Source organism: Alligator mississippiensis, chromosome 6 (genome assembly GCF_030867095.1).
Source record: "Alligator mississippiensis isolate rAllMis1 chromosome 6, rAllMis1, whole genome shotgun sequence".
Taxonomy (NCBI): Eukaryota; Metazoa; Chordata; order Crocodylia; family Alligatoridae; genus Alligator; species Alligator mississippiensis.
Window position 1 is genome coordinate 1,026,057 of NC_081829.1, and position 13,149 is coordinate 1,039,205.

Consider the following 13,149-nt stretch of genomic DNA (forward strand, 5'->3'; position numbering starts at 1 on the left):
CCCCAGCGGGTTCCTAATAACCCACCGGGAGGAGGATTTTCAGTCGTACCCATGTCATTTCAGCTCTGGCATTAGGGTGGCGTGCCCCTTGCCTGGGGGTGACCGTTGTTACGGCGGTGCTGAAGGCTTTGGGGGGAAAGCTCGGCTCCAGAACATCAGGGCAGCGCAGCAGTGACCAAGCTGCGTGCATGCAACGTGAGGCTCCAGCATCTCGGTGGGACACCAAGGCATTACTCCGCATGGAGAGGCAGCCTCACAAAGGGCACAACCGCCTGCCGAGCCTCACTGGGAATCAGGACAAGAGTCTCAACCCCTCTGGGGGACCCTGGAGGCCTGTTCCCAGGGACACGTGGAAATGTGGCCTCCCTCTGCCTCCGCCAGCCTCAAAAGCCATCTAAATGTGAATCCAAAGCCAGGCGAGAGCCGCAGCTGACCTGGCCTTGGAGCGCCGCCCCAGGCACCCCAGAACGCCCGGCGCCCGGCTGGCTGGGAGGGGAGGTGGCAGCTAGCAGCTGGCTTGGGCCAAGCCTGTAGCTCCAGCCCTCCTCTACGAAGCAGCAGTTGAGGACGCTGTGGTCAGACGGGAGAAGCTCCCAGCCCGGAGAAGCCAATGTTTTGCATGCGTCATTGCCTGTCGGTCTGCCTCCAGGAGCATCGGGGGGTTGCTGCTTTCTGGGGGAAGCGCGACCGAGGCCAGGCCGGCGTCCTTCTGCACCCGGGCCCAGCAGCTTCGTGCCACGTGGGCTGAGCACGAGGCCGTGCAGCTGCTCCCCATTAGGTGGGCCGCACTGCCTTTCAGATCCTGTCCCTCAGCCCCAGGGAGGCGGCGGCTCCACGTCGCTCCAAGACATCTCAAGGAGCCGATAATCAGTGTTTGCAGCGGTGCCCGGTGTGTTTCCCATTAGCTGCTGCCCTCAGAGCGCTGGCTCGCCCGTTCCCAGAGCCGTGGCTGCCTTTCCTGCCACTCATGTCCCAGGCCAGAGCTCCTTGCATCGCAGCGGCGCGAGCTGAGCCCTTCCTGACCAAGACTGACCCAGGCCCGAGGCTGAGACCCTCTTGCCCGAGCTGTGGGGCTGCGCACAATGCGGGGGCAAAGGGAGCAGGAACTGGGCCATGCTCTGTATCAGCCAGGTCCCCAGCTAGAGGGTCTCGCCTCTCCCCCCTAGTACAGCCACGTTTCCACATCCTCCTCCACCTAGGAGGAGCCTGGGAGAAGCAGCAGCAGGATTTCTGGCCCCTCAGTGCCAAGGCAGGAGGTGGTCAGCTCCCACCAGCAGCTCTCCACCCACCGCAGAGATGCAGGGCAGAACTTGCCTGCCTACCCCGGCAGATACAAACGCTGCTTGTTACACACACTGCATCAAGCACCTTTGCTTTGGCTCTTCCCCAGGGACCTGGCAGGTGCGGGGGGGGGGGGCATGCAGATGGAAGCAGGTCTGTGCGCTAGGAATGCGGAGGACGGGCCCAGTTGGCTAGGCATCTGTCTGCCCCAGGCCTGCTTGAGAGAACGTGCACAATGTCTGCGTGCCCTCGTGGGAAACGGTTTGGCTAACACAGGTGCCATGTCAGATGCACGGGAAGTGGAGCAGAGGAAAGCCCACGGCTCCTTTAATCTCCCCTTCGAACTACAAGTGCAGCTGAGACCGAGCAGGCTGCGGCAGGGAGCGGCTGGTAGTGGGCGCAGCCACGAGAGTACCGCTGGCAGGTCAGGCAGCACCCCCACGTGGCCAAACTTCAGGCTCACGACTCATCCCAAGAGCACGAAGGGTGCTATGGAGGGCTGAACATGAAGGTTTGCTCCCAGCACGTTCACGAGCAGCTGAGACAAACACAGGGTGGGCCGGTTTAGACAGGGATGATCCTGCCTCGAGCAGGGGCTGGACTAGAGGCGGCGTCCCGAGAACCCTGCCGGCCCGGCTGCTCGGTGATGGGATCAATAAGGAAAACTCTTGCCTGCACCCCACTGCCTAGCGGGCTCGAGCAAGGAGCTGAGGCCAGCTTTAATGGTTACCAGTCTGCTGCAAACAACAGGTAAAGTCCTTAGAGCTGCCAGCAGCCTCCGATGGCACTGAGCAGCAAGCCTCACTAGAGACGGACAGGCTCACGCCGGGGAAAACTGTACAAGCGGAGTTCAGTTCCCACAGCACATAACACAGCTCAACCATTCACAGGCTTTTTTTTGCATTACGCAGGGCTTTGAGGGGGGATATGACGAGTCATCAGACCTTTCCCCCCCATCTCGTTACCCAGCCCCCGCGAGCTGGTAAGAGAGGCGCAGATATTAAGAGAACACCCCTCTCCCCCAGGCAGCCCGAGGCTTTGCTTTGCTCCCTGCTCTTCTTTTGCCGAGGGGGCTGAAAGTCTGCCTTGTCCCAGGAGAAACCGCTCTCCCAGAAGCCAGTGACAAATGCTACTAGCAAGTGCAAAACAGTGCTCTGCTGTCTCAGCCCCAGGGGCAGCAGATGCCCACACTGGAGCATTTACAGGACATTTGTCATCCTCCCCTAAGAATCCCATACGTCAGTCTCAGAGGAGAGGGGGATCTGCTTCAGCGGGGGCCAGCGTGTCACTACTGCCACCTTGCCAAGGAAGCAGGGCTGCTATGGGCAGTTCTCTCCCGTTTACAGCAAGGCCTTCCCTTTTTCTGGCAGCAACTTACTCCTTGTACATGGAAACAGGTGGAAGGGATGAATCTTAGCAGAGGAAAGGCCGATGCTACCCCCTGGTGGACACCCATCTTCCAAACCCAAGGGACATCACCTTGCTCTAGAGAATATATGGCAAAACCATCTCTCAGCCTCAGCACCCGGCAGGGCCACGCTGCCCCTAATCACGGTAAGAAACGCCAATCCCCCTAGAAGGGGCAGCTCAACACAACGGATTCTCTCTGCTCTGGGAAAGCCCCGGGTTCAACCCGTAAAGAGACTGTGCCAAAGGGAAAGCGACTGGCACCGGGCAGGGCGAGCTCCTCGAGATGCTGCCTCACTGTGGTTGGAGCAGCTTATCCCCATCGGCAGAGGTAGCTTATTTTAACATACCGGTCAGTTTATCTTGTAGCGCAGGGAGCTTCAGGAAAGTGGGAACCCCCGCTGGGGAAAGGCGCTTAGCACCGTGTGACCGAGAGCACGCACGTGCTGCACGCACCGCGACGCAGTTTAGAAAATGAGTCGCTTAAGTGTTAGATGTGATTTCCGGAGCTGCGTTTCTGGGGCTTCGCAAGCACATCCTCAACGTGCCCCTTTCTTCCTCGGTGCTGCTGTAAGGCCCCACAAACAGAAAAGGAAACCGAGGGCCTGTCTGGAAGGGTGGGATACCGGGGAATACACACCAACCTCCCACTGCCAACTCCCTGGTTCAGCAAGCTGCGGTTGGCCCACAAAGGCAGGAGCTGAAGCGTGTGCGCGATGGCTCTAGCATGTATTAACACCTGAAACCCCCTTTAATCACCAGACAAGCACTCCTGGATTTTTTTCCATGCGCACTGTTTTGCCTTTAATATCCAAGACACCTGTGAGAGCAGGTATTACTGGGTCTCCCGGGACCAAAGATAACCTTCCTCCCATGTCCTCCAAGAACAAGACCGCTGATGCAACAGGGCCTGCTCGCCCCTCAGCCGTCAGACAGGCTCATCCCACTCGGCAAGAGCCTCCTAAAACAGCTCAGAGCAGGGTGCGCCCGGCCCTCCACCCACCGACCGACCGCGGCCAGGCTCCCCCTGCTCGCCGCAAAGCCTGGGCCTGGGCGCTGCTCCGAGGTCCCTGCCGTCCTCTCTGCCGGCTGGGCAGCGCGAGGACGCAGCTCTCACCCGGTCTCCAGGAAGAGCGAGGCCTTCAGCAGAGCGTCTGAGTTGGGAAGGAAGGAAAGGAAAGAGCCGTTAGTGCCGGGCCGCGCCGTGCCGCGGCGTTTGGGGTCACAGACGCAGATGGAGACGGAGACGCACCCCATCTCAATTCGCTCCCAGCAGCGAGAGCGGGCCTTTGGGCAACTCATGCAACAGGAGACGCGGCCTTTCCCTTGTCGGAGGCCGCGCTCCGAGTCCGGCAGTCCCCGTAAAACGACCGCGTGGCCGGTTCGGTCCCGGTCCGAGCAGAGGTGCGCGCGCACGGCCAGCGGTAACGGCCCCCGCGCGGCAGCTTCCCGTTACCTTCCACGACGTCCGGGTTGTGGCGCTCCAACAGCCTCCCCCAGGCCCGCGGCAGCGCCTCCATTTCCGACAAGTCCTCGCGGTGCGCGCGGAGCAGGAGCAGCTCGCACTCCAGGTACCTTGCCGGAGCTAAGGTCCCACGTGGGGAGCACGACGGACAACACCGCAGGCAGCGCCTGCTCCCACGGCCCGACCCCCGCCGCCGGGAAGGATACGCCTGCCGGTAGCAGCGCTCCGCGTCCCGCAGCCAGGCCAGCGCGTCCGCCAAGGAGGGGCTCAGCGCCGAGCGCCGCACGGCCGCCGCCAGCCCCAGCTCCCCCGCCGCCGCCGCCGCCTCGTACAGCTGGAAGACGGCGCCCACGCGCCCGCTCGCCGCGTCCCGCACCTGCTGCAGCGCCGCCCTGCGGCGACGGGCCGCGGTGAGGGCGAGGGGGAGGAGCCCACCGCCAAGCCCCTCCCACAGCCCGGCCCCGCCCCGCCCCGCCCCGCCCCCCCACAGAGCTCACAGGTTGCGGGCGAGGCGGTGGCGCAGGGCCGTGGCGGCGCCGCGCTGCTTGTGGCGGAGGCGCGGGCCGAGCGCGGGGAAGGCGCGCAGGGGGGTGCGGGGCAGGGCCACGCGCCGCGCCGCCCGCATCTGCGCCGCCAGGTTGGCCAGCGCGTCCAGCAGCGGCGCCACCGCCGCCAGCGCCGCCCGCCAGCCCGCCGCCCCCGCCCGCAGCGCCGCCGCCTCCGCCTGCAACGCGCCCCGCACCCGCGCCTCCGCCATCACAGCCGCGCCGGAAGTGACCCCGCGCGCCGCCGACCGCTTCCGGGGCGCCCGCGGGAGGGGTCGGGACGTGCTGGCGTCACGCGCGGCGCGGGCGCGGATTGGCAGAGCGCGGGGGCGGGGCCGGTTTGAACGCGGCGGCGGCGAAGGCGGCTCTGACTCCCGTCTCGCTCACGGCCCCATGGCGCCCTCCCGCTCCCGCAACAATGGCGGTGCCCGCAAGAGGAAGCTCGCCGCCTTCCTCAAGGACTTCGACCGCGAGGGTGCGGGGCCTGTATGGGGGGTGGGGCTGCAAGGGTGGGGGAAGGGAAGGGAGTCTGTTGGGGGAGGGGAGGGGGTGCAAAGGGGGGGGCGCAGGCTGCAGCCCCCCTCCCTGGGGGCGCGCGAAGGGGTTTCGGGGGAGGCGGAGGCGCCGGCCCGGCGCGATCCCGCTCACATCACCGCGCCGCGCATCTGTGTCCAGTGCAGAGCCGGCTGTCCCGGGTGCAGGCGGACGGGCAGAGCCTCATCAAGGAGCTGGAGAAGCTTTACGACATCGAGCTGCTCCGGCTTCCCGTCGCGCTGCGAGAGATGAACTGGCTCGGCTACTTCGGTGCGTCGCGTCGCGTCGCGGGGCGGACGCGGTCGGCGGGGTTCACGAGCCGTGCGGGGCGGGCGCGCAGCCCGGGCTCCTGGCGGCGGCGATCTCCCTCCTTAGACCAACACGGGTTTTGCAAAAAAAACCCATCTTTAATGGCAAGTTTCCGGGTTCGGAGGACGTTTGTGCCCGAAAGCTGCAATTAAAGATTTAGTTTTTTTAATCGAGTTGGTCTAACGAGAGGGATCACCTCTACCGTGAGCCCGGATTTCTTTTTTTTCGGGACCAATCCAGCTACAAGCTGGATACCCGAATACTGACGTGTAATGTGGGGCTAGATTAAGGCCCCCCGCGCACGGCGTGGTCTCCTGTGCCGCAGCACGCAGGAGATCTTGCCGTGTCGCACGGGATCATCCGTTTTAATTTTCACCTAAATGCTTATTGTTCAAAAAAGTTCCAAAATGCGTTAGCTTTTGGCTGCCTTAAACGTGCCGGTAGGTGAAGGCTGGCATTGGGGCGAAGCAGTGAAAAGTCACGTTGTCTTCTCGTCCCCAAGTTCTCCAGCCAGGGCATCCTTCCTGAATCGCCTCGGCAGGACACTGCGAGGCTGGGGCGTTGCGGTTTGTGCCGTGGGCTGCTCCAGGCCTGCCGGCCGTCTTCCTTTTCCGCTAGGTGTTGCTTGCTTTTAAAACGTATGCTTTAATATATAACTAGCACATGACGCAAATGTCTCTAGTTCGCCTATTTATGAAGATAAACGTTCTCTTTCTAGCTAAAGGAGGAAGTAAAAAAGCCCTAGAAGAGGCAGCAACGGTAAGCAGGAAACTTGCCTCACTGTTTTCACTCAATGCAAACCCCTCGGAAGATATTTGCTGCATCTGACGTGCTCGGTTATCCTAAGGCGGGGGTGGGCAAAATGCAGCCCGCCAGGACGTGTTATCCAGCCCGCGGGGCCCCTAAAAATGTATCTGGCCCTGGCTGCTTGTCAGGCAGCCCTCGGTGGCTTGCCAGAACGCAGTAAGCATTTTGGCAGGACACCCACCCGTGTCCTAAGGGCGTGGTGCAGGTCGCCTCTTGTCAGCCACCAATCCTTGTTTCCAAAAGTTGGCACCAGCTCAAGTAGAGGTTTTATTAAACGGTGGGTTTAATAAACCATTGACCTTTTCAAAGAGGACCAGGAAAGGCAGTGTTCTGAGATCTCTCCCTTAGCGTCCATATTACATGATGTCTTCATTTCTTTTTCAGTAATCTTGCTTTATGGGAAGCCTTTTTTTCCAAGCCTGTGTATCAGCAGTGCGCCCAGACAGAGGGCCGAGCAGTCTCTGGTCTCTGCCATTGAGCCACCAGAGATCACGTACTTATACAGACCAAAAAACACTCCAGTTTGGGCTTGGGTTGGCATGAGACGGGTGACTGGGAAAGCTGAAATAAAGCTCTGGGACTAGATAGCAGGCAGGTCCTGCCAGCTGCTATCTTTCCTAACGTGCTGTAAAAGCCCCGTACATGAATACAGCCAAGTGCCAAGAAACCCAGATGAACCTTTGTTTTAAAAGCAATTTGGGATTGATGCTGTAGTCTTGTAAACTATTAAAAGTATGAGTGCATTTGGTTTCAGCAATAACATATCTCTGGTTGTGATTTCTTTCTGGTTTTAGGCAGATGTGGAAATATCAGAAATAAACAAAATCACAGCAAAAGTCATCCAGACGCCTTTCAAAACGATCAAGAAAGGTCAGTTGGTTTGTAAGGGTTGTTAGGTAGCCCTGTGTGCGGTCAGATGCACGGGCTGCGTGACTGCGGTTTTGCTTACTGGTCTTATCAGCTGAATTATTTCAGCTCTGATTCACTGCCCAAAGTAGGATGAAAAGACACCATATTTCCAGATGATGTGGTGGTTTTATATCTGGGGAGTCTTTTCTTAGGTTTGCTATATCTTTCAGAAGCATTCTCTGCACTTATCTGAGCCTTCAATACGCCATCTTTCCTTCTGAAATCCCATTTGTCCTTCTACAGTGTTCTCAATAACTGCCCCCCAAAATATCCACAAAGGAACAGCTCGGTGAAGAAGAATCATTAGTCATTTGAATTGCCCTTGATTTACATGCAAGTGCACCTCCGTCTAATATGGACGTTTTTCTTTTCTTTCTAGCTGGAAAATCCAAAAAAGACATTGGAGCTTTTGAAGAAACCGAGTTCTGTTTGCTCCCTGCTTCAAAGAAAAGCAGGCAGGAGAGCCAAGCCCTTGAAGAGCCAAAATCTGAAAATACCCAGCCAAGGACTGAAAAGGTAAGCGGATGATTTTTATTTTGGCAAAAGCCCAGTCAAAAAAGGACTGAATAGTGGTTGGGATAATGCTTGTAGACTTGCCTAGTACTGCTCACAACAGAATACCTCTGTTCTGCTTAAATAACAAACGCCCACTTCCACTTGTGACACTGCACGGAGCTTTTTTTATTTTGCAAAAATATGGAATCGGTAAGCTATACGTCTTTCCAGGATGGGATTTTAAAGCATGTCTGTGAAAATGTTCTCTGTTGTATTAGTAACATTTGAGAGACTCTTTTTTTTCTTTGTGCAACTGACAGTGCTGTCTGCAGTCAGATGTCCTAGTTTGTTTGGGAAAGCAAACACAGAACAAGCCTCAGGGTAACTTGAAATAGGTGATACCTAGGACTCATTAAGTTTTGACAATGCAGGGAAACATTTTGTAGCTGTTTCTTCTCTCGGTTACAATGTTCAGGCTTACGCAGGGTGCAGGCGCCTTTAGCAAGGATCAAAATACAAGCCCTAATGTTGAGATTCTCCACGTCTTAGCTCTAGGCTATGATAAAGCCTCTAAGGGGAAATGTCTCTTTTTACAGTTTCCTTGGCTGGGAAGGGGACAGTAGGCGTCTACACATGCAATTGGGGCCGAGCAATAAACTCCAGCACCGTTTGCACTGGAGCTTATTACTCCCAGGCACCATGTTTGCATGAGCGCCTGGGGCCGCAGCACGTTGAACCAGGGTGGAGCAGCCCCAGCTGGCAGAGAGTCTGGGGGGTCAGCCTGCCAGCCCAGGGCTACTCCACCCCAACTCAACGTGCTGCAGAGGAGCTGGCTGGAGCACAAGGGTGCTCCAGTGGGGCTAGCTGGCAGGCAGCCCCTGCACTGAAACAACCTCATGCCCCAGCCAGCCAGGTCAGCTTCTGCACGCGTGTTGCAGCAGACTGAACTCCACCGTAGGGTAGTACTTGTTTTGGGCAGTACTGTCCTACAGCAGAGTTCGTTTTAATTTACTCCGGCCTAATAGCACCGCATGTGTAGACGCTGACGCTTTACTGCGGGGCTAATTGGTCAGCTCCACAGTAAAGCATCTCGTGTAGACGCACCCCGTGAGGTTTTTTTTTAGCTCTCGTTGTCAAAGTTGGCTTAGTTATGGTGACGCTTGGAAGAGGAGATCCTTCCAGCCCTATTCTTCTATACTTCCATGAATTGTGGCTAGGTCCCAAAATAGTAAATAATTCACTGGCTCATGTTTCAGGCAAAGGCAGCAGCCAAAAGGCCTCCATCTAGGAGCAGAAGGTGTCCTTCAGCGAAAGTAAAAGCTGCTAATAAAAGGTAACAAGGGAGTACCGTTGGTAGGGGGAGGAGAGACCAGAAGGTCCTGTTGCCAGTGCACTGGCAGGTGGGAAGGAGCAGGGGCTGATGCGGCTGGCACAGATGTGCCATGCTCTGGGAGTAGCAAGCGGAGGCGTTCCTTGGAGCACAGTCTCCTGGGTGGTGAAGTACTTCTCTTTGTATTTGCAAAGCTTTCGTTATCTTCTGGCTTTTTTCCAAAGACCTCCATCATTCATGCCTCTAAAACCTGCAAAACGATCACTCTTCAAAGGAGCATTTCCTTACTAATGTCACCTCTTGCACAGGACAAGCAAAAGTAATTATTCCACTCCAGCTGTTGGCCGAGCATTGGATGCCTGCACGCAGGGCAGTACCTCTGCGGTCCTTTCCAGGTTTGATTCCAGGTGAATGTCCATTTTGTCAGCAGAACTATTTACCTCTCTTTTTTCATGCCTGCTGTGAAAGATTGCCTTGCTATCTGTTCTGCACAGTCCTGTCCCACCTGCTTCCATATGCATCAATTTGTTGCTCTTGGGCAACACTACTCTACAGCAGCGACTTTAGATCTGTTGATATAATAGAGCAATTAGCATACACCAGTATTGCAGTGCTAGGCTCCATGATCTCTCCCCGCTCCCATAAGGGCTCGTACTGCAGTACTGTCTGCACTTTGCAGAATGGGGTGGGATCCTGGAGCCAAAGAAGTGAGCTTATTTGACTAGTGTCAGGGGGGGTCCGTACCCAGGAGTCAGGGGGAGTCCGTACCCAGGGGTAAGAATTAAAAGTGGAGACTTCATAACTCCCACACTCTGCTATGTTCAGGCTTATACTTTACAATGGGCAAGGTGATGACTCCTCTCCCCCTTCAGCACCCTCCCCCCACCCTTTCCTTTCTCCTACTTGTCTGAACTTCTGCTCAACATGTTCAGGCCTTCCCAGACCATTGGCTCAAATGATACCTCCTGCTTCTTTCTGCAGTCCTTGGTATTGATCAGGAATTGACATGCAGAGTCTAGAACGGTTTAATTTGGGCCAGAGAATGCAAGTTACCTGCGCAGACCCACGTTTAAGCAAAACAAATTTGGTGTGTTCCAAAGTGTCATAACTAGGAAAAGGGGATAAGGTAAATCCTTATATGATATAATGCCTTTCTTCTTGAAGGGCCTTATCCAGCAAGCTGCCTCCTCCTGTTACTGAAATCTCAAGCGTGTATTTCATACTCTTGTAAAAGAAATATGTGCTCACTGAGAATGTAGATGTCCTAAAACGAAGGCTAGGCTCCTGGCAGGCCCTTCTAGTGCATGTCATGAGTCCAGGTGGATGAGAAATGATTGCAGCTAAATTGCATCTTAGAATAATTGCTGCTCTGTGCCACGACAGCTGGTTTCTGCCAAGTTCTGTACTGGTTTGACACTTCAAATTTACACCAGTTTTTTTTCTTTTCTTCCCCTGCCCCCCACTCCCTTCGGCCTATTTTCTCCAGGAATGAGTTGCTTGAAATCTCTGCCTGTGAACCTCATTTCTGATCTTTTTCATTGGCTGTAGCGGATTTATTCAGCCATACGTTTTGGACTGTCTTTCAGAATTTTCAAGACGCCGGGCCTGCGCACCCCCGCAGTAAACGAACCGGTTTTCATCGTCTCCAAAAACGGCAGCCCTCTTGCCAACACCAACGATGTCATCATAACAGTCCCCCTCAGAGGAGGAGAGGTAAACTAGCAGGCTGCTGAAAACAGAAGGAACTAGTTAGACTGGACATTAGGAAAAACTTCTTCACAGTTTGAGTGACCAGGGTCTGGAACGGGCTCCCAAGGGAGGTGGTGCTCTCCCCTACCCTGGGGGTCTTCAAGAGGAGGTTAGATAAGCATCCAGCTGGGGTCATCTGAACCCGGCACTCTTTCCTGCCTATGCAGGGGGTCGGACTCGATGATCTATTGAGGTCCCTTCCGACCCTAACATCTATGAATCTATAGTGGAGTGGATTTTGCAGCGTACAAAATGCTGCTCCCGGTCCACAGAGCAGCACGTTTCTTCCCCCATTACTGTGATGGCCTGCCGCATGTCCTAAAAGCCATCCGCTTCCTTTTTTTCTTTTTGTTGCTCTCTCCAAACGTGGGTGGAAGCATAGCGTGCCATAGCTGTTGTGACCTGTCGCAAACTAACGGAGACTTGTGATCTTTTTGGCACAGGCTCTCCGTTTTACAGCCAGTGAGCTGACCAAAAGGAATCTTCATCAACTGAATCCGGAGGCACTGGGAGTTATGAAGAACTTATCGGTAAGTCTGTACCCCTTCAGCTGTGAATTATAGCTCCTCAGCAGTGGTGCCCGGCAGGGTTGTGGCCTGTCTGTGCCTCTTACAGGATCTCTGTCCTTAAATTCGTCCCTCCTTGGGTCCATCTGACTCCTGGCCCATGGGCTAAACCAGGTTTTGTGCAACAGCCAGTCTTTTTGGCTGAATAGTGTGTGCACGTGCACAAGAGTGCCTGTTAATGTTCAGGTCCTTAATTCTCAGGGGTAAATGGGCCTTCTGCTTTTGCCATGCAGCAGCATCCCTCCTTTCCAAGCAGCATTTATTAACCTCTCTGTGTGTCTCTCTAGGTTCGCCTTGCACAAGTATGTGGCAGTACAAAGATCTAAAGATTTTGACTGGATTTTTCATCTCTCACGTAAATCAGAGATGACAAATCGAGGACTACAGATTCTACATATTCCTTTTTCCCCTTCCACCTGCTTACGCAGGTAGAGAACCTGTTCTTAACTTCTGCTGTCATGCACTCCGAGTACATGACTTACTTCTTATTTTTTTTATAAGTAATAAAAAAGTTTCTCATTTTTGATGAGAGCTATTTCTCGGCTTCCCTTTCTTTGTCCAGGGACTGCAGAAGGACACGTGAGGTGGGTACAGCTGTTCTATTATCCTACAGGGGCTTGATCGATAAGGGACACTGGCTGTCGTGTGACTTCTCAGCCAAATATAAGAGCTACGGTCCAAGAGAGCAGCAGCACTACTGAATTGCTCTTCTTACCTGGCAAGGCCTCTGGGCTTAAGGGGTGGTGTCTGCTCTCCGTGAACAGCCGGGAAGTGATGATATTGCAGATGATCAGTGATAGCAAAGTCTTATAGTTCAGTGTGTGAAGCCGCCAGAAATTGGTGGAGGCATAAAACATGTCCGTGTCCTTGGAGCAACGGCTGTACCTGGAGTCCTGTCTTCCAGGCTGCAGCCAGTGGTGTATGGGAAAACTCCCCACGTCATTGCTCTAAGAGTAACTGCAAGATTCACCCTGTGATCCTAAACCCGCAGTCAAGGAGTTTTAAAGTGCAGCTGTGCAGTCGTGATCCTCGTGGGGCTGTGTGAAGTCATCCTTTTCTCTGATGCGAATGGAAATGTTTGTAGGAAGGGTTTGCAAACAACTTTCAGTGAAATCACAAAATCCCGTTTCCATGGGATTAGTTTGCATTTGAAACTCTCCCCTCTGCTTCACATCCCTTCTCTTCCCTGCTGAAAGCAACATAGCGACAAGGGCCCATGAGTTCACTTAAAGGAAAAATGAAATTAACTGTCACCCTGTCAGTGTTCAAAACTCCACTCTGGAGAAGTGCCAGTTAATAGCAGATTCAATCTCTTCTTGAGAGAGAGCGATCTATGGCAATGTCCCTGCTCACTGCTGCTTCTATACCTCTGAGAGAACTAGATGCAGTAGACCCATCTGCTTACAGTCTAGTGTGCTAATCCAAGTGAATACCGTGCACTGCGGTTGTGTGGCAGTAGTTCAGTCGGTGAGATCCCTGCCTCTAAGCTGCATGGTTGCTCAGAGCAGTCTTATCACCTGACCCAACAGTATGTATAAAAAGGGAGTCAGAAGTTGCCTATCCTTTCATAGACATTTGCTTTCTAATTCGCATCTGACAATCCTCCCATGTACGAAATGCCATTGCAAACCCCCTTTCTGCTCCAGTAAGACAATCTCAGTCTTTAACTGAAAGCTAAGTGAATGTCGTAGGGCACGCTGACTTCTTTACTGCAGCCAGAAGGCAGGGTAGATTTGTACCTTACAGACCAAC

At 54.8% G+C, this 13,149-nt stretch overlaps 2 protein-coding genes across 3 annotated transcripts; one reads left to right on the plus strand and one right to left on the minus strand.

The window, feature by feature from the left end:
* Positions 1 to 3,465: 3,465 nt before the first annotated feature.
* Positions 3,466 to 4,925, minus strand: AIRIM (AFG2 interacting ribosome maturation factor). 2 transcript variants are annotated; one of them, XM_059729455.1, is made up of 4 exons: positions 4,651 to 4,925; positions 4,360 to 4,545; positions 4,145 to 4,263; positions 3,466 to 3,842 (listed from the first exon to the last, which is right to left on the minus strand). In XM_059729455.1, exons 1-4 carry the CDS (start codon positions 4,908 to 4,910, stop codon positions 3,802 to 3,804), a joined length of 606 nt encoding a protein of 201 aa, XP_059585438.1. In that variant the 5' UTR covers positions 4,911 to 4,925; the 3' UTR covers positions 3,466 to 3,801. The 2 variants fall into 2 exon arrangements, with proteins under 2 accessions (XP_059585438.1, XP_019345770.2); XM_019490225.2 differs by having other exon boundaries at positions 4,145 to 4,545; positions 4,651 to 4,910.
* CDCA8 (cell division cycle associated 8) lies at positions 3,923 to 11,928 on the plus strand. The gene is made up of 11 exons (XM_059730317.1): positions 3,923 to 4,092; positions 4,392 to 5,173; positions 5,374 to 5,502; positions 6,260 to 6,300; positions 7,143 to 7,218; positions 7,637 to 7,773; positions 9,009 to 9,085; positions 9,391 to 9,489; positions 10,669 to 10,795; positions 11,275 to 11,361; positions 11,685 to 11,928. Exons 1-11 carry the CDS (start codon positions 3,923 to 3,925, stop codon positions 11,721 to 11,723), a joined length of 1,764 nt encoding a protein of 587 aa, XP_059586300.1. The 3' UTR covers positions 11,724 to 11,928.
* Positions 11,929 to 13,149: the final 1,221 nt, after the last annotated feature.